At 43.8% G+C, this 25474-nt stretch overlaps 2 protein-coding genes across 4 annotated transcripts; one reads left to right on the top strand and one right to left on the bottom strand.

The window, feature by feature from the left end:
- Positions 1 to 3139: 3139 nt before the first annotated feature.
- Positions 3140 to 8857, bottom strand: LOC122227799 (pre-mRNA-splicing factor SYF2). Of its 3 annotated transcripts, none has more exons than XM_042952534.1 (7): positions 8749 to 8856; positions 8471 to 8584; positions 5982 to 6107; positions 5181 to 5298; positions 5002 to 5092; positions 4034 to 4132; positions 3151 to 3517 (listed from the first exon to the last, which is right to left on the bottom strand). In XM_042952534.1, exons 1-7 carry the CDS (start codon positions 8770 to 8772, stop codon positions 3352 to 3354), a joined length of 738 nt encoding a protein of 245 aa, XP_042808468.1. In that variant the 5' UTR covers positions 8773 to 8856; the 3' UTR covers positions 3151 to 3351. The 3 variants fall into 3 exon arrangements, with proteins under 3 accessions (XP_042808469.1, XP_042808468.1, XP_042808470.1); XM_042952536.1 differs by having other exon boundaries at positions 3429 to 3517; positions 4034 to 4184; XM_042952535.1 differs by lacking the exon at positions 5982 to 6107 and having other exon boundaries at positions 3140 to 3517; positions 8749 to 8857.
- Positions 8858 to 16154: 7297 nt separating this feature from the next.
- On the top strand, positions 16155 to 22431 carry SYF2 (SYF2 pre-mRNA splicing factor). The gene is made up of 7 exons (XM_042952577.1): positions 16155 to 16262; positions 16492 to 16605; positions 18723 to 18848; positions 19563 to 19680; positions 20025 to 20115; positions 20887 to 20985; positions 22003 to 22431. Exons 1-7 carry the CDS (start codon positions 16236 to 16238, stop codon positions 22166 to 22168), a joined length of 741 nt encoding a protein of 246 aa, XP_042808511.1. The 5' UTR covers positions 16155 to 16235; the 3' UTR covers positions 22169 to 22431.
- Positions 22432 to 25474: the final 3043 nt, after the last annotated feature.

The raw sequence follows: 25474 nt of genomic DNA, 5'->3' as shown, positions 1-25474 counted from the left end.
TTTTTTAAGTGTGTTTATTTTGAGAGAATAACTCAGCAGGGGAGGTAGAGGGAGAGATCAGATCTCAGGCAGGCTCCCTGTGCTGTCAGTGGAGCCTGACTAGGGCTCAATCCATCAAACCGAGAGCTCATGACGAGCTGAAATCCAGAGTTGGATATGAGCCACCCAGGCGCACCCCTGACCTTACGAAAAATTTAAACAGTGACCTAGATACATTCCTAGACATGTAATTGCTATTTATGATGGCTTGGTTGCATTCTTATCCTTAAAGCCAGCAGCACTCCTGTGTGTGTGAACACGTCCAGTTTATATCTAGGTTAACCATAGATATTGGGAGGGTGACCTGTGTTCATAAAGGAGTAAGAGTTTGTGGTGGGTTTGTTATTCTAAGGAAACTCGAGAGAATATCGGTAGACTGGCCTGGTTATAGCAAAGTCCAGTAAAACATTAGGATTTGAGTTGTAACTGAAAATGTTAACATGATCACCTGGTTAGTGTATTTAGTTGGTATCCTTAGCCCAGTTGCAGAACTCAAAAGGATTTCTTTGCGAGGGAGACTTTGGGAAAGAATGATGTAGTAATGACATTTTTTACCTTCATTTCACTGGTAGCAACACTTACCGTGATCATGACCTGTATTCAAATATACTAGCCCTTATGAGCTAAGTCACTGGACATGTCCTATAATTCTTCAGCCAAACCCCTTCACATATAAGAAAGGTCTGCACCTACACCTTCTGACATCTGCTTCTACAGTGATCCTTCCTCCTTAACCATTAGCTTTTCCTTCAACCTTGTTAGCATGCTTGAATGGCTTTGCTATTTCCTCTTTGATTTCTTAGTCTGTTGGCTCATTTTCTCTTTATTTCTAATGCCCTGAAGAGAGTATAGTTTATATCCTTTTTTCTTTTTCTTTTTTCTAATTGTCCTGTCAGGTGTACTATTACTGTTGTCTAAATTGACCTTGTCTGTTGGGCATGGTCAGGTCTTTGGTGGTGTCAGTTTTTGGGCTTTGTAACACAGAAGATAACTTACAATGTGTGTGTGTGTGTGTGTGTAAACCCAGACTGGCCATCATTAGTGGGATGCAGTTGCCCAGGTGTGATAGATAACCTATCACTGTATAACTGGTGGGCAGCATAGATGGTCCTGATGGTGAAAAATTGTACCAAGAGACAAATTCAGTGCTATCCAGGGGAAATAAGAACCACATTGCAAAAAGTAAAACAGGGGGGCTTGGGTGGCTCAACTGGTTAAATGTCCAACTTCAGCTCAGGTTCGTGGGTTTGAGTCCTGCATCAGGTTCTGTGTTGACAGCTCACAGCCCGGAGCCTGCTTCAGATTCTGTGTCTCCCTCTCTCTCTGCCCCTCCCCTGCTCACACTCTGTCTCTCTCTCAAAAATAAACATTAAAAAAAAGGTAAAAAAAAAGTAGTGTAATTTTTTTTACCCCAGTGTATATAAGATAGCATTTCAATGTTACAATAAATAGTGCTCTTTTGCTTTTTTTTGTACCAAGTATTGGGATCCGGCATGTACTTTAGACTTAAAGCACACCTGAATTTGTCCTGGCCACTTTTTCAGGGGATCAGTAGATGATCATATGGTGGGTGACCACCATTTTGGAAAGCACAGCCCTATGTATAGGTTCAGGTGTTAACGCTTTGTTTTTTTCTTAAGGCGTAAACTAGAGAAATCGTGTTAACTCACAGTAGCATGCTGTTCTTTGGCCTTGTTTGCCGTAAACCTCTATTAAGTTTAGTAAAATGTCATCTTTAAGAATGCTTACTTTTAATGCTTTCTTTATAAAAGTCCTCAAAATTTCCTTCAGGGATTTACACGCATTTGTTATTTTGACCTCTTCCATTTTCTACACTGGCCCTTTGTCCTTCGCCCTGCCCGTTGTTAGGATTTATCCTTGGCCTGCTTCTCCCTCTACAGGCTCTCTTGGCAACTTCCTCCACTGCCTGCCTTTAACTACCATCTACTAACCAAAGATCAATTTCCTGAGCTCTTTCCCAGTGCCTACCCCATCAGCTCTTCAAGATGAACTTTTCTTACTCTGAACTGTGTATATTAATTGTTATGATTGCTATTGCCTGTTAGAATGGGTGACTTTGAACATCCAGTCACCTTCAGAGTAGTCCTCAAATCACACATCTCTTGCTTGAAGCAGCAGTGGCTGTTGGGAGTGCTTTTCTCCTTTAGAGAAACCTATTTTTCCTTTAAATCCAGGTTATTAGGACTTCTCTGAAACCTATCCCGACTAATCTTTCCTTCCTCTTTTCCCCTTAGTACTATGGTGTATATGTTTTCTTTGAAAATACTGGAGAACCTCACACAACTGGCAGATTATTACCTTTTTGAGAAGATTGGGCAGCATGAGTATTTGTCTTGAATTGTTTTGAAAAGGAAGTCAAAGTTACTGTTTCTGTTTGCATTCTGCAGAGGCAAGTGTAAATAGTATGTACATGCTGGATTTTTTTCTCTGCCTTGTACAAGCCTCTCTAGATGGGAGCATCTTTTCATGTTCATAAATACTGGTTCACTAAATACTGGTGTGCCCAACTTACTGATCCCAGTCCTAGTCTTTTTAGTCACGTAAACTGACACGATCTCTACTTTTATGGGATACTCCAGACGTTCAGGTTTTCTGTCCCATATTTCCCATAATTACTACTGAAACTACATGTCCTAATTAACAGTTGAAATAAGGTTAACATTTCAACTAGGCTTTAAAAAAAGATTGTATTATGGAAGTTTTACTAATACTTTGACCAAATGTTTTAATTTACCTTCTTCCAAGGAAATTTGCTTTTTGAAAATGGTGTATTTACAAAATGTCATTAGAGAATCAGGTTCCTACCTTCTGTGCTTGCCCCATAAATGTACGTGGGCCATGGGGTAGAGCATGGGATAGGCAAGCACCTGTTAATTGTTTGACTGCTGCTGGGTAGGGGGGCTGAAGGTGAATTTCCAGGAGCCACTGTCCCCTTCCTTTCACCACCTACCATAGCTTACAAGAAGAGTTAGTACCAATGTAACATTCTATCTCTGAAGCTCCCAAGTTCAACTGTAGGTCAAGTCCAACAAGACGAATCTAAGGACGATGATGATTCTATTCACGTTTGTGACTAGGAATAAAGCCCAGCAAGATGCACACACGAAGCACACACTTTGAATACAGAAAACACAAGACACCTTTTTTTCTGAAACAAGTGAATAATAATAAATATATATATGAGTGAAAATGAATAGTCATAGCACACATCTTTACAAATTATAAAAAGAGAGCTAATAGAGCCCTGATTTACTGTTATAATTTGACAGTCAAAACAGTTCCTGAAGGAGATTAGACTGCTGTTCCTCTTTCCAAATTCTGTTTAATTTCAGCTGTATATTTCCCATAGAATCTTTCTGCTTTCTTGTTGAATTTAGCATTCCTTTCATTAATGTAGTCGATGTCTGCATCATCATTATAAGGACGTCTCCGGCTATATTTGTCTCGTTTTTCAATTCTAGAGGAAGAAAAATTTATAACATTCAAAATTACTTTCTTTTTTGATATTAATAAAACCTGCTCAAATAGTTAAGAATATAAAATTCAGTAATGGAAACAAATATACAAAATTCCAAGCTGCTTTTTTTGTTCTCATAGTTAAGATGGAAGGCAGTATCGTTAGGAAATTCTACATAAAGAAATGGGTTCAGTGAGCTTTCCTGAATTTACAAGTCAATAGTACTTTACTTCAGATCTAGTCTTCAGATTGGGAAATAACCCAGGGTCATGTTGAAATACAAGGGCAGTGATATATTACACTACTTTCAGAGTTTATAGTATACTGCTGGTTCTGCCTAATAATTATCCTATTCAAAACACAAATACACAAGTGATGGTCAATGGGACCACTCTTCAAACTAGTAATTCAAGTCCTCCTTACTCTACCCCATTGCTACACTTGAAGACCATGAAGTTATTTTTGTCACGAGGCATGAAATCAGTACAAAGCTGAAGGCTGCATTATAGTACTTACTGCTTTTCCAAGTCTATGACCATCCTATCAATTTCTTCTGTGGAAGGCACGTGTGTTCCGTGAAGAAGACTGTTGGATGTTGGGTAGAACTCCTCTCCACTGAGAAAGAGCGGGGTGTAAGTAACACCATAGAGATTCTATGCCATCAGAACTGGACAATGTTTAGTGGGCAAAAATGGAAATCTTTGTGATCAGAGTTGATTTCAAAGAAATAGAAATCAGACCTAAAAGAAGATATTTAAGAAATTATATACTCCAGTACCCAAATGAGGTGCCAGCTGAGGACCAGAGGCTAATGGACACAAAGGGAGGCCGAGTTCATACAAATGAAAGAGCTTGAATGAAAACATGGTGTCCTCTGCCCAACTTAGTGCTCTCTCCACACTGAAAGTCTTGACCTTAAGCACACTACCTGTCTTAGGGAAAGAAAGTGTAGCTTAGCAATGCTTACTGCCCAAGTGCACGGGTAAGGGACACAGAATAGCAACAATAATAATCATGAGGATGATGACACAGTACTATGTGTCAAACATTAAGTATGCCGTATGAACACATTTCATCTTCACAATAATCCTAGGAGATAAACACTACTATTATTTCCTGTATACAGATGAGGAAACAGGGAGAAAAACGGTATGACAGGTCTAGTAAGTGGTGGAACCAGAACTCAAGGCCAGGAAGCAAAGCTCCAGAATCAGCACTCTTAAATTCAAGCCCTTCCAGTAACATATAAAGAATACGCTATTGGGGTGCTTGGGTGACTCAGTCGGTTGAGCGTCCAACTCTTGATTTTGGCTCAGGTCATGATCTCAGGGTCGTGGGGATCCCAGGGTGATGGGATTGAGCCCCATGTTGGGCTCCGTGCTGGGCATGGAGACTACTTAAGAGAATTTCTCTCTCTCTGCCCTGCTCACACTCTTTCTAAAAAAAAAAACCCAAAAAAACACTATTTAGTCACACTGACTTACTGTTTTTCTCTCAGTCTTTCATATGTCTCCATGTCAGGTTTGATCTGCTTGGTCAGCCGATGATACTGGCGTAACTGGGCAGCAGCATAATCTAAAATGAGAGCCCAGACTGTTTTAGATGGGGCATTAGTAGCCCTGTTATTAAGAGGCACATTCAATGAAATAAAAGCCAGCTTTACCTGAGAATCCCAGGTCAGGGTTTTTCCTCTTCTTCTTCCTCTCCCATCTTTCCGCATCTTCCGCACTGATCTCCAGCAGCTTCACTTTCTCATAGTCTTCCCCTCTGGCGGCACATTCCTAAAAAGGGGCAAAAACATGACTGCTATCAAGACTGTAAGTCGATTAGCCTGAAAAGAAAACTGTGGAATTTGCTACGATCTCTAAGAAGTAACACATCTGTAACGACACCAAAAACAGCTGTGGTGGACACATTAGGTGTCTACTGAAATGCTTTCTCCCCTCCTTCCTGGGCTCAGGGCTGCCCATTTCCCAACCTCCTCTGCAGCTGGATCAGGCCAGGTCACTTGGGCTGCTCAACCAGGAACTGACACAGGGGAGACTCATGAGCTTTACGGTTTCCTAAAAAAATTTTTTTTCTTAACGTTTATTTATTATTGAGAGACAGAGAGAGACAGAGCATGAGCATGGGAGGGGCAGAGAGAGGGGGAGACACAGAATCCGAAACAGACTCCAGGCTCTGAGCTGTCAGCACAGAGCCCGACGCGGGGCTCGAACTCACACACCTCGAGATCATGACCTGAGCCGAAGTCGGCCGCTCAACCGACTGAGCCACCCAGGCGCCCCTACAGTTTCTTATTGTTGGAGCTTTTGTTTGTTCCACGTATTTTATTCTCACAGCTGTCTAAGGGGCAGCTGAGGAGACCGGAGCCAGAATGCTTACGTCCCATGCCCTACGCTGTCGTGACAAAACACAACACGCCCTGGAATCCACAGCTTGTGGAGGATCGGGTTGTACTTACTTTTTTCTTTTCTTCTTCCTGCAACTCCCATTCGAGACGAGCTTTTTTAGCTTCCCAATTTGCAGGCAATTTAAGTCTTTTGTCTTCCTCCACAACTTCTTGGTGGTTTAACTTTCGAGCTTCATTCTACCACCAGGACACAAAATTTGTCAGCCCAGGTATGGAAACAAATCTGAATAGACATGACCTGTCTCCTAGTATGGCAGGCGTCCAAAGCAAACATTTTGGATTTTATCCTGAAAGGAAGAGAGTAACTAGAGAATTTTACGCGGGGATCCGTGGTGGGGAATTTTAGGGAGCGGGAGATTAGGAGGTAAACTCCTGTATATATAGCTTTACCAAGAATCAGATGTTTAACCAACTGAGCCACCCAGGTGCCCCATGAAGACACCTTTCTTAACACCTTTTAAAAACAAGTGGGGCATGAGACACCATCAGAATGCAACCACAAAATCTTGACTGGAAAACTACAAAAAACCCAATCTTTTTACCAACCAAATTAAACAGAATGACTTCCCAGAACTCAAAACAAACAAAACACAAAACTCAAAGACAAAACAAAACCTAGAAACAGAAGAGATGAAAAGCAAACCTACAGATTAAAAAGACATAAAAATTTTAAATTACCATTGAAATAGTAATATTAAATTTAAATAGCAATTTAAAGAAAAACACTGGACAAACAGACAGGTGGTCACATGTATAAACCATGAAGGTGATATGAGGACTCCAACCTAATTCCCCTATTGTTTATGAAGCTGAGAAAGTTTTTAGCTCAGAGTTAGTGGCAGAGTTAGGCCAAGACTCAAATTTTTTGATTTCTGACGCTTTCCCCTCCCCCCCACCTATAAGTATTTTAATACCTCTTTAACAACAATACCATCATCACATTCCCCAAATCATTAATACCTTAATATCAAATATCCTGTAATGTTCATATTTCCCTGATGGTCTCAAGGCTTCATTATTTTGACAGTTTGAATTCAGACAAGTTTCATACATTGGGATTAGTCAATACATCTCCTAACGTTTATTTAATCTATACTTTCCTTCTCCATCTTTTTTTGCCCCCTGCTTTTTTGGGGACTGTGAAACTGATCAGGTTGACTGTCCTCTGTTTCTCAAAGTGCTAGCTGCCTTCCTATGATGTCCTTTCGCGTACTCCGTTGACCCCTGTATTTACTGTAAATTTTAGGTCTCGTGGTTTCATTCAATTCAGGTTATTTTTAACAACTCTGTTATATGGAACTAGTGTTCTATACTTCCATCAAGACACAAGCAATCTCTGATTTGCTCCCTTTTTGTGATGTTTGCAGTTACTGATTACCTAGATCCAGTGATTCATGAAAGACTGCAAAAGGGTGAGGTTCAAATTATATTATTCTTCACGCGTCATCCACCCTATTCCCTACAGAGGGTTTCAAATGAAGTATATGTGTTTGACTAGTTTTCAGATGGAGTCCTTCTGGACAAATACGGGTAACTACGTTCCTCACACATACCCTGTCTCCAGCTGCCTGCGGGCCCCCCCCCCCCACCCTAATGAGGACTCTGCCTTTCCACTAGTTCCTACCATACCTCTCCCTCCCAACTCCTTGTCTGATAATATCCTACTCATCTTTCAAGCAGCTTAGTTGTCCCATCAGTCTTTAGTTGTTTTTTTTTTTCCTTCTCTGTATTTGAGACACTTTGTTCCTCCCTCTAAAATGGCATTTACAAGTCGTGGAGTTATTATTGGCTCCGGACCTGCCTCCATAACCAGGCAGAAGACTTCTCCTATTTGCCAAAGTACCCGCACTATCTAATTGGCTATGGCACATTAGAAGCTGGGGGGACGGTGGGGGTGGTGGGCACTTTTTGTACAAATGAATGAGTAGCCAACTTGCTGTGTGACAACAAACAAACTCCTTTCCATTTCTGGTCCGCGGTATCCCCCCTCCATAAAAAGAAGGGTTTGACAGAATCACGGGCTGAGAGGAGGGTCCAGGGAGAGGTCGATTAAAAAGAAGAATACCAGGGGCACCTGGGTGGCTCAGTCAGTTGAGCATCTGACTTCGGCTCAGGTCATGATCTCATGGTTTGTGAGTTCGAGCCCCGCGTCGGGCTCTGTGCTGACCGCTCAGAGCCTGGAGCCTGTTTCAGATTCTGTCTCCCTCTCTCTCTGCCCCTCCCTCGCTCATGCTCTGTCTCTCTGTCTCTCTCTCTCTGTCAAAAGTAAATAAACATTAAAAAAAAATTAAAAAGAAGAATACCAATGTCTGGGTCGAGAAACTGATTAAATAGGACACTGGAAGTGAGGCCTAAGCATGAACATTTTTTAAAAGTTCTCCAAGTGATTCCAGTGTGCTCCCGGGGTTGCGGTCCGCCGGGAAAGATCTCCCTCTGCCCTGCGGGTCTGTCAGGCGCGCCGGTGCGGCCTCCCCGTCCCTCCGCAAACGCGCACAGGCCTGCCTGGGTGACGGGTCTCGGATGCCTCCGGGGCCACTCACCCGCTTCAGGTGCAGCTCCCGGAATTTGCGCAGCCTCTGTTCGCGCTTCTGGGCGGCCAGCTCCGTGGCCGCAGCTGGGGGCAGCTCCCCTTCTTCCGCGCAGTCCACCGGCACCTGCGGCGAGGAGGACCCGCTGGAGCCGGGGCGGCCCAGGCCGATTCCCCCCGCCGGCCCCACGGTGTGTGCGCCTCCCTCTCTGGCATCGCCTCGACGTCTAGGCCAAACCTCCACCCGCAGATGCTCCTATCCCAGACCCCTGGACAAAGCCTGCCACCCACCTTATCCTCAGCCTCCGCAGCCATCACCCGACAGCGCCTTATCCTCCACACTTCCGGCGACAACAAACAACTTTTCTGACTCTCTTGCTCACTTCCGGCGGCCAGGCGCCACAGGTTTCCGGAGAAACCCCGCCCCTTTCTGCTTCTTTGGGACATGAGGAACCAATCCCCGCCCGCCGCAGCCCTGGGTGGTGTCCGATTGGGCCAGGCCTGTGCGCAGGCGCCTTGAGTGGAGCCACCAGGTCGACGTGGGTAAAACCGGAGACTGGGCGTCAACGGCACTGGGGAGGTAAAGAGGAGGAAGAGGGAAAAAAGGGAATAAGCCACTCAATGTATGAGAAAGCGACCCAGAGCACAGGTTGTGCCCGTCAACTGACCAGCCTTGTAGTTCAGATTTCTGAGTAACGAATCGAAAAGAAGGAACAAATTGATTGGGGGTTGTTATTTGGGATCTCGAGCATCTTCATGATGCGGTAAGATTTCTTGGATTAATTTGAGGCTTTGACTTTCTTCGGAAAATTCTGCACAGAACAGCATTCTTTGTACATCTGTCCATTCACTCAATAATGAACTGTATAATCGCTCTTATTTATTGACAAATTAGTCTATTCTTTGGTTCATCATCTATGAAAAATAATACAGCAATACCCATGTCAACATAGCAGCTTGAGGACAAATTAGATAATATGGATCAAGTATCTGTGATTAGTCACCTGACCCGCAGCAAATGATGAGAACTGCTGATTTTTAATCAGTTGGCATTAGATGTGTCTCCTCCTGTCTGAGATTTTCTTAAGTGTCTTTCTTCAGGAAAGCCCTAACCACCACCCCCTGAAGGGTCAGTGTCCCCTCTTATAGCTCTTCATACTTTCTGCTTTGTTGCGTTTACTTACGTGTAATTAAACAAGTGTGGAATTACTTGTTTGATGGTGTTAATTTAAATGAGACAGGTTTCTTAACCAGTTTTAAAGCAGCAAATGTAGGCCTTTGTTTTTTCTGTATCATGAATGAATTGAAAGAGGAGTCTTACAAGTATTTCTATTCTTTAGGCTTGAAATGTCAGTGGCAAAATTATTTTCAGTAAGATCACATCAGAATTAACAGGTTTTGCAAAATATTATGTCAGAGCCCTAGAAACCAAAACCAAGTACTTAAGGAGAGTTTAATGAAAGGGCTGTTTACAAAGCTGTAGACTGGGTTAAGAGAAACCAGCAAAAGAAAGTGAAGCATTCCAGGGCTAGAAGCAGGGGGAAGCCATTCCTACCCCTAATCCTAAAGAGGCAAGGGAAGGACAGGATGGGGGAGGGTCTTCAGACAGAGGCTGTGAGTAAAGAAATGCAACCATAATCCAGGCAGGGAATAAGTATCCTGACCTCATTTCTCCCAGACTTCTCTTCTGTAGATGCCACTCATTGGCAGGACCCAATGAGAAGAGAGCAGTAAACAAGAGGGCTTATTGATGTAGTCCATACGGGCCAGCATTTGTGGGTGCAGAACACCCACAAATGGGTGGGTGGACACTGGAGGAGGGTGGTTGTAAAGGAGCAAACAAAATACCCAGTACAGTTCTTTTCATGGGCCATGGTAACAATTTCATTGTGTTTTGAAGTCTTCAAAAAAAATTTTTTTTTTTAACATTTACTTATTTTTGAGAGACAGAGCATGAGCGGGGGAGGGGCAGAGAGAGATGGAGACACAGAATCCAAAGCAGGCTCTGGGCTCTGACCTGTCAGCCCAGAGTTGATGTGGGGCTCGAACCCACAAACTGTGAGATCATGACCCGAACTGAAGTCAGATGCTCAACTGACTGAGCCACCCAGGTGCCCCTATAGTGTTTTGAAGTCTTAAAGAATTCTTTGTTCAAGTTGTATTTACATGGATTTAGTAAAAAGAACAGAAAGAGTTGTGTGGGCAATTGAAAATTTCCAGGATGATAGAAGATCTTCCACTCTATGTGCTATTCTTACAATGTGACATTGACACGCCTCAAGGAAAGGTATGATCTATGTCCCTATCCTTGAATATGGGACTATGGAGGAAATGACACTATGTGACTTCTGAGGCAAAGTCATAAAAGGTGAAACAGATTCCACCTGGTTCTCTTGGGATCCATTTTTTCCCCCTGAGTTTCTATTTATTTATTTAGTGATCTCTACACCCAACGTGGGGCTCAAACTCACAACCCTGAGATCAAGAATTGCATGCCCTTCCAACTGAGCTAGCCAAGTGCCCTGAGATGCTTGTTTCTTTGAACCCAGCCACCATTCTTTGAGGAAGCCCAGGCCAAATGGAGAGGTCATGTAGGACTGGGGTAGCTCTTAGGGAGTGCAATTTGGTAATATCTATATAAATTACAATGGCATTTACTCTTTGGCCCAGCTATTACACTACTGCGGTTGTCGTATAGACCCGTGTTGGTCTTTGTGTCTCTATGTCAAAATTCCTAAAGTGTTACCTTCACGTTTGTGAACAAAGAGAAGAAGGACAGTTGATCATTGGGGTGCCCCAGAGCAGGGATGGAGTGAGCTGTTTCACCTCCTCAAAAGCCTGTGGTTGGTTTTTGAGGAAAGCAGCGGAAGGGCTCTAGGTTGGAGTGCCTTAAGTAAGACATTTAAAGATTGAGCAATAGCAGAGAAATTAGGAATCCCACTTTAGCAATATCCAGCTGGTCCCAGGAATCCCCACAACTGTCGTTTGGTTTGAGGAAGGGGAAAGGAGCCAATGCTTCTTATTTCAGGATTGAAGAGAAAATCCTTGTCTGCTAATGACATATCCCAAATATTTAACTTGGGGCATTTTATTTATTTATTTTTACATTTTCCCCCAATGTTTATTCTTTTTTGAGAGAGAGAGAGAGAGAGAGAGAGAGAGAGAGAGAGCAGGGGAGGGGCAGAGAGAGAAGGAGACCCAGCATCCAAAGCAGACTCCAGGCTCAAAGCTGTCAGCCCAGAGCCTGATGCGGGGCTCGAGCTCACGAACCGTGAGATCATGACCCGAGCTGAAGTCAGATGCTTAACCGGCTGAGCCACCCAGGCGCCCCTATTTTTTTTCTAATTTATTTTTGTCTCCACCTCCACCCCCATCCGCCGGCTTGGGGCATTTAAAATTTTTATTTTTGAGAGAGAGACAGAGTGCAAGTTGGGGAGGGAATTTAGGGCATTTTAACTTGTAATTTTTTCTTTTGGTACCTTCGCCCTTTTTTAGCTATTTTAACAGGTGGATACTGTCAATTGGACCCACTCTTTATGGAGGGGAGCAAAGAAGAGGTGCACATCTTAGAATAAGTAGAATTTTGCGGGAAGGTTACATCAGCGACATCTGCTTTTAAGGTTTGGGGAAAATAAGTAGGGCTCTCAGTGTCACCTCGAGATCCGACTGTCCAGGTATATTTTTTTTTTCCTTCCCAGCTGATGGCAAACAAAAATTGGCTCTCTGCGTGCATAGGCGTACTGAAGAGGGCACTACACCAATCCACTACTGTGATTTGCTGTCTGGGGGGAATAGCGGAGAGTAAAGTGTGAGGGCGAGGCACGAGTGCGTGGTGTGAACAATGTTATTTAGTGCTCCGAGGTCCTGTACAAATCTCCATCCTCCACCACGAGGTTTTGATATGGGAAGAATTGGCATTTTATAAGGACTCGTGCACGGAATAATCAAACCTATATATATATTCCTCAATTATAGGCTTAATCCCTTCAAAGGCTTCAGACTGTGTAATGTCAGGGAGTGGTTTGGAATGATCAATCTGATCATCCGGATGGAAGGGGCAGAGTGTATATGCGTCTGATGTCAGCAGGACTTGGACCAAAGGGTGTCAGGGACAGTGTCCGGGGCGGTGGCGGGGGCGGGGGGGTGCTATAGGTTTTGAATTACAGAAAAGCAAGGTATTGATGGAGGCTCCTTTTGTGTAGAATTTTTTGTGTGCTGTTTTGCTATTTCCAAAAACACCCTCCGTCCCCCTCTCCCCAACTTTTTAAGAAATCTCTACACCCAACATGGGGCTTGAACCCATGACCCTGAGATCAAGAGTTGGGTGCTCCGCTGACTAAGCCAACCAGGCACCCACTTTTGATTTATTTATTTATTTATTTATTTCACTTTTAAAAAAGTATTTATTTATTTTGAGAGAGAGAGAGAGAGAGAGAGAGAGGAAGAGAATCCCAAGCAGGCTCTGCCCTGATGCAAGGCTCCTTCTCACAAATGGTGAGGTCATGACCTGAGCTGAAATCAAGAGTCAGGAGCTCAACATACTGGGCCACCCAGGCTCCCCAAACTTTTTTTTAAAAAAAAGGATTTACCCTTTTTGAGAGAAGGAAATGTGTGCCTGATAAGTCTGAAGAAAATTGTGGCCTAACAGGTGAATTCCTATTCAGGGACCAGAAGGAATCCATGAGTGCCTTGTAAAGGCCCCAGCTGAAAAAGGGATAGGTTAGGATTTAAAAACTGTCCTGGGGTATTAGCCACTCCCACCATTTGTAGTGTTTCTGTACTCCGAGGAAGCAGGACAGAGAGGCTGGTGGGTTGGAAAACTGATGGTGTTGCTCTCATGACCATAAGAGCTCCTTTCACCTCATTCCCGATAATAAGATGTATTTCCCCTAAGGTGTGAGTTTGAAGTCATGGGAAGACCCCCCTCCTGTCTTCAGAGCCACCCTGTTCTGCCATATGAGCATTCTTCCCCACTGCTAGTATCCTTAGAGGGGAAAGTGCTCTGAGGCTCTTGCCACTGACTTTGTCTTGACGTTTTGCAGCAAGCCTCTTCCAATGGCCAGGTTCTTCTGCAGTAATCGCAAACACCTTTGACATGAGAAAGACCCTGAAGGTTTTGGGAATTTCTGGGGATTGTTAATTGTTGTAATTGGAGACGCATGATCTGAGAAGCTTGGACTTGTGTGTCCTGTCTTTTTCGCTGCTCATTCTGTGGTGCGAGATAACTGATCAACCAAATTAACCAGATCATGAGGCTCCATAGGGGCCGGCTGAGTTGCTGTCATTTAACTAAAGTACTGAGTTCACCTTCTAACCTGTTAGCAATGATGGAGTTAAATTAAAAGGAGATTTCATGGTTAATCTCGTCAATATCAGAGTATTGTTTAAAAGTTTTTTCCTGTCTATCATAACAATCAAAATCAGGTTCATCTGGCCGTGGAGCACATTGCTGAATTTTTCTCTAATCTGTAGTCTTTGGAAAAACCCAGGAATAGTTTTATGTAATTCTTCAGTTGGCTTAAAAGCTTCTGTTTGTTTTTTGTTTTGTTTTTTTTTTCCTGTAGCCTTTTCACTTAGAAAAATCATCCAAATACTATGTGTAGCCTAGTTTTCCCATCCATTCTCTTGCATGGCCACCATTCACAAGCATACAGATAAGTCAATAAAGGTTAGAATAACCAGGTTCACAGATCTAAATAAACTGAATTCCTTAGCAAATCCTAGAGGGTCTTCAAAGGCATTGGCAAGCCCTTGGAAATGGCTTGTAATTCTGCCTTAGTCCAAGGAGAATAACTGATGACGTTTCAGAGCCTCCTTCATTAGGTTTAACTTTAGAAGGAGTTTTGGATGACAGGAGGATCTAGGGGAACCCCTGGGCTGTCATTATAGAATGGGAGTTCAGCTAGGCTGGGATTTCATATGGGTGGAGAGTGGAGGGAGAAGGTTGAAGACGAGCAACAAGGGTTAGCTCAGAAGACTCCATAAGTTTTCCTAGTTTAGATCCACTCTGGAAGCGGTTACAGTTAGCTTTAGAAAGTTTAGCGTTATTGTAAGGAAGCAAGTTTAGAATTATTTAATTCGTGGACACTCCAAATACCAATTTAAATAATGCTTCCCACCCTAGATGCTTGGTTTTGTTTTCATTTTCCAGTTGTGCATGCAAATACATTAATTTTGGAATCTCCAAAGATGCCTAGAGTGGCCATTGTAACAAGTAATTTTCAGTCAGATTGGGCCAACGAGCCAGAAACTTACAAGAAATGGACCCACAAGACTTGAACAAAAACACAGCTGGGCTTCCAGACAGGGGCTGCTCTCCAGCAGCCATCTTTGAAACCAAACACCCCATTGAGTAATGAATCACCAGAGAAGAGAGCGTATCTCTGTTAATCAAAGAGATAGAAACTGGCATCAGAAAGACACCTCAACCAAAAATGGGAGACTGGGAACCAAGAAGATTTGCCACCAGAACTCAGAGCCGGTTGGGGAGAAGGCAGAGCACAATTTGCTCAGGAGGGTACCCTTCCTGAAATCCAACTGCGGCGGTGGTGCAGGAGTCAGAGTGGTTTGTTACTTCCATCCCACACCATTCTGACACCAGAAATGTTAACTGAGAGGGGCGCCTGGGTGGCTCAGTAGGTTAAATGTCTGACTTCAGCTTAGGTCATGATCACGGCTCCTGAGTTCAGACTCTGTGCTGACAGCTCAGGACCTGGATCCTGCTTCAGATTCTGTGTCTCCCTCTCTGCCCTCCCCGGTCCTTACATAAAAAAAAAAAAAAAAAAAAAAAAAAAGTTAACCGAGGAAAATGAGGCAAAATTAAAAAGTACAAAGGCCTTTATTTGGGGTCTCAGAATTGCAATTCGGGCAGCACAGAAAAATGTGTCCCTTGTGTGGGGAAAGCAAGGGATTTTTATGAGAAAGGGGAAGGGGGACAATCACATGACTTGGATAAAAGAAAAAAAAAGTCAATTGGTACTAACAGGCTGAACGGCTTTTGGTTTACACTTTGATGGACTGATTTATTGTTGTTCATGAACAAAACTACTCCTAGTATGCGTTAATTACTCTGTCTTCGTAGAGTCCACACTGGCAGTTTTATGGGGCAGACGCCAGTACCCCTATTGACTTTGGGAACGACTTGTTCATGAGACAGTTGCTGTTTCTGGCCCAGTCCAAGGGTCTTTCTGCTCAGTTCCAGAGTTCATTAGCTGTTTGTTTTATAAAGAAAAATGGAGCTTCTCTCAAAATGGAGTCTCTCATGTCCAGAAACATTATACAATTCTACAGTGGGGGAAAAGGAAAAGGCACAGAAGAGAAAAATATCTCACACTACCCAAGAGAATTAAAATGCTGCCACGTGACAGTACCAAGGGCCTACGTGAGCCAAGGTAGTCAGGGGACGCCTGCCTCGCAGGAGGTGACACTGAGGCTAAGCGCCGAATGGGAAACACGTTTCATTCGAGGGAATGGCACGCAATCAGGGCGACCTTCTACCAGGCACCCTTCGCAGCCACTCACTTCTGAGAGCTTCCGGGCCTCTTCTTCCCGCCTCACTCCTCCCGACCCTCGCCTCTGCGGCCTTTTGCGGCTGCGCAAGCCCCTACCCAATCGAAAGCTTCCTACTGCTAAAAGGGGCAGGGATTGGTCCCAAGTTCCAGAGACGGCCAGGAAGGGGCGGAGCTCATGGTATGTTTTTAATATGTATCGGCGGGGCGGGACAAAGGCAGACGGAAGTGTTCTGTGTTGTTGCCGGAAGTGGCGAGGGAAAGTTTGTGATGGCGGCTGCAATTTTAGCCGAAAAGGTAAGTTCCGCCGGCTCTGCCCAGGGATTTTTGTGTGGGGAGCCTCTGGGGGACGGCAAAGGCCAGAGGCTGAGGAGATGTCTGGGTGCCGGGCCAGGGAGGCGCAGACACCGAGGTCGGGGTTGGAGTGAGGGCCTGGCCCGGCCGCTCGGGACCGGCGGGGAATCGGCCAGGGTAGTACGGGAAAAGCCGAGCCGACCCCTCCCGCAGCGGGTCTTTCTCGCCGCAGGTGCCGGTGGACAGCGCGGAGGAGGGGGAGCAGCCCCTGGCGACGGCAGCGGAGCTGGCCGCGCAGAAGCGCGAACAGAGGCTTCGCAGATTCCGGGAGCTGCACCTGAAGCGGGTGAGTAGCCCGGGAGGCAACTGAGGCTGGTCACCCCGTGCCCGTTCGTGGAGGTACCGGGAAGCTGCAGAAGCGTGCTTGGCAGATCGTCTGAGTGGAATGAAATATCTATCCCGGTGCTTCTCAACCCTGGCAACAGATTGAAGTCACTTTTGAAAATACACCCAACCCTCCTCCCACCCGCTTCTGATTTAAATAATCTGGGCTGGGTTTGGGAGTCTCTATTAACTAACGGCCTCCCTGCTGTGTAACAAACAATTCGTTTTACCTAGGGGATATGTAGAGCTGGGGACCGGAAGAAAAACTCCTCCAGTGTTAGTAAGAGAGCTGGTTGCCTGTTCCTTCAAAGATAATCAGCAAATCTCTGCAAGCCTGTAATGTCAGTGGCTCACCTAGTTGGTGGGGAACTAGATGACTCAGATACGGCTTTTGCTCTTAAGGAGAGGAGACAGCTTTATAGCCAGGGCATGCTAACGTGAGGAACAGAGTGCCCTGGGAGTGCCTCCCATAAGAGGTGACACCTAAACTACTGTTGGAAAGATGTGTAAGGTATTACCAGACAAAGAAGCTGGAGGAACAAATGCAAATAAGGAGATTCATATCGGAGCTAAGAGTCCAGCAAACAACTGGCTGCAGTGGGAGCTGAGGAAGGAAAAAGCAGCTCCAGCCTATTTCAACTTAGGGAGCCTGACTGCCAGCTTGGCTGTGGTCTCACAAACCTCCCACATCACTCTGACAGGTGGCCACAGAAATGACCACACATTCCCCTCTTCTGCTCACACCAGTGACTGTTAGGACCAGTGACGGCGTTAGTCACCCCCCCGTTAATCCTGTAGAAGAACGTACGGCACCTGGTGGTCGAATGCCCTGCCTTTCTGACGGTGTCTAATCCAACCACACTCTCCTGAGCCTTATGCCCCTGCCCCAGTCACCTGACACAAATCTAAATCCTGTAGCTAGCCCCTCTTAACACCCCTTCACTGGAATACCCACAGCGCCCGTGGTTTGCCGTCTCCTTCAGTGCAGCGAACACAACTTTGGCTGCAGGGTGTGCTCTTGGTGTCTTCAACCGGAGGGCGTTGCCAGAGCCAAGGGTACGAGGATGTAAGAGGGATAGTAGTTCCGAGCAGTGCCTCTCTTTGTCCAGAGAACATTAATAAAGGATGAAACACACTGAAGTGTTTACTCGGAGGGACTGTGTAAAATATATGTGTTTGGAAATTAGGAGACCTGGCTTCCTGGACTAACTGCCACCAACCTGTGACCTGAGAAACATCTAGCTTACGTTGTCCTTAAGATGATATGCTTATTATGCTTTGTGCAGTTAGGTTCTTTTTTTTTTTTTTTTTTTTTTTTTAAGTCTGTTTTTAAGAGCGCACACGCATGTGCGAGGTGGGGAGGGGCAGAGAGGGAACGCCAAGCAGGCTCCATACTGTCAGTGCAGAGCCTCACGCGGGGCTCGATCCTACGAACCTTGAGATCGAAACTAAGAGTCAGCTGCTTAACTGACTAAGCTACCCAGGGACCCCAGTTAAGTTCATTTTAAATCACACTCTTCATACAGTAATTAAAATGGAAAATACCTTTCCTTTGCCATAATGGAAACTGTTAAAGTATTTAAAAAAGAGGAGGGGCTTGCAAAAGGTTAGAGATGTTAAGATCGGTGCTAAAGCCCTCAGCCCCAAGTTGAGGCTTTTTCCTTGAGTTAATGAGGATTAAAAGAGAATTGAAAGTAGAATATCTTTCTCCTCATATAATGTAATATTATTTCTTGCCATCTAACGTCTCCTTAAGTACGCCTTCTTCACGTTTTGAACCTTGTCCGATCCAACCCTAAGTGCAAAGGGGTCACGTGGCTAAACGGAGGCACAGCTGACCTTAAACTCCAGGCCTCTCGAAAAGCAAACCCAGTGCAGCCCAACACATTTCTTGACTGTGCACATACAGACCTAATTAGGCTGTTCCCTCGCTTAAAATCCTTTGGCCGTCTCTTGCTTTTAGGATAACACGGCGTCCCCTTGTTAATGTGACTTACTTGACCTTCTCAAAGTGAGCAAGATTTTGTTTGGATTTATTTTTGTGTCTCAGCTGACGGACTTTTTGTGTCACGGTTTTAGAATGAGGCTCGTAAATTGAACCACCAAGAAGTTGTTGAAGAAGATAAAAGACTCAAGTTACCTGCTAACTGGGAAGCCAGAAAGGCCCGTCTGGAATGGGAACTGCAGGAAGAAGAAAAGAAGAAGGTTAGGATCCACTCTGCTGTCTCCATAAGTTGTTTCTTCAGTTATTCTGTTGAATCAAGACAGTAAGAGCCAGCCTGCTGGAGTCCACGTGGTGGCTCTGCTTTTTACTAGTAGCAACACTTCGGGGAGTTATTGAACCTCTCTGTGCCTCTGTTTTCTGAACTGTAAAATGGGGACTATAATAATTATTTGAGTTAATTACGGATTAAATGAGTCAGTAGGGGCGCCTGGTGGCTCCATCGGTTCAGTGTCCCACTTTGACTCAGGTCATGATCTCGGGGTCTGTGAGTTCGAGCCCTGCGTCGGGCTCTGTGCTAACAGCTCAGAGCCTGGAGCCTGATTCGGATTCTGTGTCTCCCTCTCTCTCTGCCCCTCCCCCGCTCATGTGCGCGTGCACGCACTCTCTCTCTCTCTCTCTCTCTCTCACTCTCTCTCTCTCTCTCTCTCAAAAATAAATAAAGATTAAAAATAAAAATAAAAAAAAATGATTCAGTGCGTGTAAAACATTTAAAAGGGGGTCTGACACCTGAGAAACGTTGACTATGTATTTTAAATTGATGCACTCCCTTCTTACATACCATAGTAGATGCCCAGATTTGCTTCAAGTATTAATCATTATTTTTTGCTTGATATCTTTTTTCCACGTTGATTTAAAATTGATCAAATAATTGCTTTTGTCATGACTGCAGGAATTAACGTTTTCTTTCTTTTTAGGAATGTGCCGCAAGAGGGGAAGACTATGAGAAAGTGAAGCTGCTGGAGATCAGTGCGGAAGACGCGGAAAGATGGGAGAGGAAGAAGAAGAGGAAAAACCCTGACCTGGGATTCTCAGGTAAAGCTGTTATTTTCTTGAATGGCCCTGTTAGGTAAGCATTACCTTTAGTGTTTCTGGTTTTAAGAAAGGATACGCCCCTTCACGGAATATTCTCCAAGAGGCTCGAACCCGAGAAAAATACAAATAGGTCTCATGAGGGCAGAAGTAAAAAAGGCTGTACTTTAATCACCTGGATTTTTTTTTTATTCTTTGTGGTAAAATAAAAGCTTGTATTATCAGCACCTTCAGGACAGAAGCTCTGCTTAGTGTCTTGTGCAAATATTACTAATAATTTTGATATTCTCTGGATTGTAATGACGAAACAGGGAAGTATATTTCTCTGACTCTCCTTTTATCTTTAGATTATGCTGCTGCCCAGTTACGTCAATATCATCGGCTGACCAAACAGATCAAACCTGACATGGAATCGTATGAGAGACTGAGAGAAAAACAGTAAGTTGACAGGAACGATGCAAGCCCTGTTTTCATTCTGAAGGGACATAGGGGTGGGTGTGTGTGTGTGTGTGTGTGTGTGTGTGTGTGTGTGTGTTGTGTATACATACGCAGACGCATAAAGACAAACACACGTGAATGTTTGAGTACTGGTTATCAACATCTGCCTCAGAATACTTTCTGGCCTTCACAGTAACATTTATTGCTCACTCCACAGCAGGTAAACTTACCACCTTATTATTTTTCCAGCTGGGCGTTGAGTTTAACAACCAGATTATCATAGTTACTCAGATATTTTAGGAGGCCGAATGCCCGGCTGAGTGAGCTTTTTCTGCAGATACTTTAGGCTTTGTGGACGCTCTGGTCTCTGGCACAACCACTCCGCCCCGCTGGTGTGATGTGAAGGCAGCCGTGGAGGAGTCGTGAACAAGTGGGCGTGGCTGGGGCCCAGTGAAATGTGTGCCAGACCAGGTGGTATAGTTTGCTGAACCCTTCCCATTAGTGGGAAGAGAAATAACCTGAACCGAGAAGCAAGTCCTTTAACCTCTGGCCCTTGGCTCTTTCATCAGTAGAATGAAGGTGTTGGAGGAGGTGGGTGATGTCTTAGGTCCCTTCCAATTCTAAATTTTCTTTAAAAAAAAAAAAAAAAAGTTGGGATCCCACAGTAAATATATGTATGCATTTTATCGCTCGCCACGAATGGTGGTTCAGCTTGAAATTTGAAAATGTGGAACCGTGTAGTGTCACTCTAAAACTATTCCGTCTTTTCAGTGGAGAAGAGTTTTTCCCAACATCCAACAGTCTTCTTCACGGAACACACGTGCCTTCCACAGAGGAGGTCGATAGGATGGTCACAGATCTGGAAAAGCAGTGAGTACTCAGTAAAGCGGCCGGAAGTTTTAAACGTTTAATGACAAAATGGACAGAGGGTGCAGAGAGAGAATTGAAAGGGCGGGTACCGTGCTTGCTCGTTCTGACTCAGCATCTGTAGTGATTTTGGGGACAGACAGCAAGTGTGAGTTGAGTCCGTGCGATTTGGGATGGAGATGCCAACTGTTGCTGAAATTGAGTTGTTAATAATCAAAGCAGGAAAAGGTCCAAAGAAAATTATTCTTCTTTAAGGGCTTTTATCTTCATAACCAGTTCATTATTCGAAGAAGTACAAATGTTCTGGTAAATGTACCTTTGTTATATTTGTGTTTCTTAATACTGATATGGGTGAATATTAGGCAAAGCAGAATGAATTTATATTCTAGGAGTTAATATATGTAACATATGTTACATATGTGATATATATATTAAAATTCGGGGCACCTGGGTGGCTCAGTTGGTTAAGCGTACGGCTTTGGCTCAGGTCGTGATCTCATAGTTAGTGAGTTCGAGCCCCGCATCGAGCTCTGTGCCGACAGCTCAGAGCCTGGAGCCTGCTTCGAATTCTGTGTCTCCCTCTCTCTCTGCCTCTCCCCTACTCACACTGTGTCTCTGTCTCTTTCTCGCAAAAATAAACATTAAAAAGAATAGTACATAGTACATATGTATAGTATCTGGTACATTTGTGCTCCATGTTAGCTGTCGTTATTATTAATACAAATATTGTAATTATTTTTTAAAGTAGAATTTCATGTGTCCCATTGCTGACAATGTATCACCGCTCTTTTAGAAGAATTCCGAAGACGTGTTTGTATTTATTGAATTTCAGGGTTCATACCCAGGGCTGTGCTGTCAACTAGCAGTTTCAGCCTGATGTTGACGAAAACTGCCCCCAACCCCAAGCCCCAAGCGGGCTATTCTAAGTGTACTGATTCTCTTTATAACTATCTGGCCATGTTTTATTAGGATAAAAAAAGAAGGCAATTTTGAATCCTGTAAATTTTCTTCTTCCACCAGAATCGAAAAACGAGACAAATACAGCCGGAGACGTCCTTATAACGACGATGCAGACATCGACTACATTAATGAAAGGAATGCTAAATTCAACAAGAAAGCAGAAAGATTCTATGGGAAATATACGGCTGAAATTAAACAGAATTTGGAAAGAGGAACAGCGGTCTAATCCCTTCAGGAACTGTTAGGAACTGTTTTTAAAAGCTTGACAATGCTGGCAAATTGAAGTTCTCTTCAAAGTTTTATCAGGAAACCAGCAGTCATTCTACGATGCCTTCCTCATCAGCATTTGGAAATAAATGTTTTTCTTAAACATATACTTCCATGTATATTCCCCTATTTCTGTGCTTAGATAGAAGATGCATTTTAAGATGTAGTGTACTTGGTCTGTAAAAATCTACTTTGTATAAATACTAATTATTTTTCTATGTATTTTAAACGTATATGACTAATCTTTGAAGCGTTTGGGCTTCAGATGATCGGCAGCATACGTAAATGCAGTCATTGTTGCTTTGAATATTGTTATGAATTTGACAAAATCTAGAGCTGGACTCGGCAACCTTTTGAGCTTGTAGACTCCAAAGCTAAGTACAGCGAGGAGGAAGGAAGGTGGCCATGGCTACTGGAGGGCTCTGTCTACCCACGGCTGCTTAGGACCAAGTTCAGGAAGCAGCAGAACTGTCTTCGATGAATATTGACATATACAGTTCCTTTTATAAAAAGCAAATATCCTATGGAATAGAATCCCTACTAAACACTAAAACATTTAAAACAAGTAAGTGTATATATATATATATATGTATATATATACACACACATATACATACTCGTGTGTACATATATGTATATATATATATATATGCTGAAGTCTGTGCTTTCACTGTATAAACATTAAAAAATTTTTCCTTTATGGGGAATTCACGACAGTCAATAGAAGACAGAATAATGCAATGAATCCCGTATACCCAGTGTCTCTCTTCAGGAATCCTCAACTAGCCAGCCTGTTTCCTCTTCATTTCTATCTACTTTCTCCTCCATGAGTCCCATGTGACTTTGAAGCAAATATTAGATGTATAATTTTGTCTGTAAATATTTTAGTACCTGAAAGATAAAGACTGTTGTTACCACAACAATAGTTTTAAGAAAAGTCCAGAGAGACAGATTGGTACGGCTTTTTCTATGTGTTGAATAAAATGCTGAATACCTAAATGAGGGGCATTCTAAATCTGAAAGAGAAAATTTCATAAATATATCAGCATTTGTTTTTAAAGACAATTTAATACCACTGGTGATTATTCCCTTCTAAAATGTATGTAGCCGTTGGGATCCCTGGGTGGCTCAGTTGGTTAAGCGTTCAACTCTTTTGATTTTGGCTCAGGTCATGATCTCATGGTCATGGGATCAAGTCCTGCATCAGGCCCTGTGCTAAGCCTGCCTAAGATTCTCTGCCCTCCCCTGTGCGTGTGGGGAGCACATATGCTCTCTTAAAAAAAAAAAAAAATCATGTAGCACATTCTATTTTTGTACTCGTTTCTGCTTCTAGCATTTGTGCAGTTAATCAGGTCTGATCACAGGGCCTTGATACTGCCTCTGAGAATATATTGAACATGTTTCTACTTCCATTTAAACTATCTTGTTTAAGTTTTTGGTCCTGAATATTACAATAGCCAAAAAAAAAAAAAAAAAAGTCAAAACATTGTCAAATGTACTTAAAAGCATAGTTCACTATAAGCCAGCAAAGTTTATTCTAAGAATGCAAGAATAGCTTTGTAGACCTATTAGTTGCCTTTCCAATATCAATTACCTGTTCTTTGTTACGGACCAGAACCCTGATTTTTTTGGTGAATTTGTGGTGAAATTTCTAGCTAACCGTTAGCTTCTCCAGATGGAACTACTGACGGTCAAATGTTAGAGTTCTGGCTAATAAGACGTCATCTAACTTATTCTGAGAAACCTTTTGCTTTCTTGGTAAGGGAATTGCCACTCCCTGCTTCCTCCTCCTTTCTTCCTGCTTGGAACGGAGACAGGAGGCCTGGAGTTGTAGCAGCCATCTTGTGCCATGAGGTAACCCACAGGAGCACAAAAGTGCTGGAGTGTGGAGCAGAGCTTGAGTCCCTGGTGGCATTGCCGAGTAGCCCTAGGTGCCTACATCTCGTCTTCCTGTTTCTCACCACTGAATAAATTGATGACCGATGCGTGGTTCAATTTCCGGACACCTGTTGATGGATATTACATACACAAAAGTCAATATGCATATATAAACATTTAAGTACCTAGGGATGGAGATGAGAGGCGATAGAATAACCATAAAAATTAGATATTCAGACAGGAACTTAATGAGAAGGAACACGACCTACTGAAGAAAACAAAATCCAATTGAAGGAGTGAACAGGAGACTTCTACTTGCAACCCAGATGGAGTGACAAGAAACGGATTTACCTTGCCACTTGAAACAAATGAAAGGATAGTGGGTATGAAACAAGTTTTCAAAGTAGTGGGAATCAGGCAAGGAAGGCCAGTGGTCCCTAAGGAAATAAGGGTAGCCTTATGATCACCCCAGCCCGACTGTCTTTAGATACTTCCAGGCTGTGGTGTGGGAAGGGAGAACCCCGGTGGAGCCCAGAGACTCCCTTGGTTGAGGAGATTGAGCTGGAAGTCTGGGGAGACCTCAGTGGCGAGAGCTCACAGTACCGAGTACGGGAGAGGAGGGAGCCACACACAGAACTCTGCCCCCTCAAGTGTGAGGCCGAGTACGATCCGCATGTGTGTGAGCTGATGATGGGGGAGAAAAAAGACCACCTGAAAGGAGTGGTGGGAATGGTAACTGGCACTCACGTGTGGCCAGGAACAGCGTTTACCCACCAGCTGGAACGGAAAATTTCATAATTCGGGGAGTAGGAGACTAAGGAGGTTTTGTGTCCATAGCGGAGAATAATTAGCTGTAGGCTAAATGCTGCTTGGGTCTTGTCTACAAAACAACCTTAAAAATCAAGACATGAAGGAATCAAATGGTTTCCAAATAAATGCGTTCAGAACAAGGATCAAGAACAACCAGTTATAGGGGTGCCTGGGTGGCTCAGTTGGTTGAGTGTCTGACTCTTGATTTTGGCTCAGGATTGAGCCCCCCATGGGCTCCATGCTGAGTGTGGAGGCTGCTTAAGATTCTCTCTCTCCCTCTGCCTCTCTCCTGCTTGTGCTCTCTCTCTCTAAAATAAATAAAAAATGAAAAAATATTAAAAAAGAATAACTTGTTATAAAAAACATAGAAACTCCCAGTACCCAAAAATATCAAATTCACAATGTTTAGCATCTAATCAGAGAAACTAGAAAATTGGACTCAATGGGGGCGCCTGGGTGGCTCAGTCAGTTAAGCGTCCGACTTCAGCTCAGGTCACGATCTCGCGGTTCGCGAGTTCGAGCCCCGTGTCGGGCTCTGGGCTGATGGCTCGGAGCCTGGAGCCTGCTTCCGATTCTG

This window comes from Panthera leo, chromosome C1 (assembly GCF_018350215.1).
Source record: "Panthera leo isolate Ple1 chromosome C1, P.leo_Ple1_pat1.1, whole genome shotgun sequence".
Classification (NCBI taxonomy): Eukaryota; Metazoa; Chordata; class Mammalia; order Carnivora; family Felidae; genus Panthera; species Panthera leo.
This window is presented reverse-complemented; position numbering and strand designations above follow the sequence as displayed.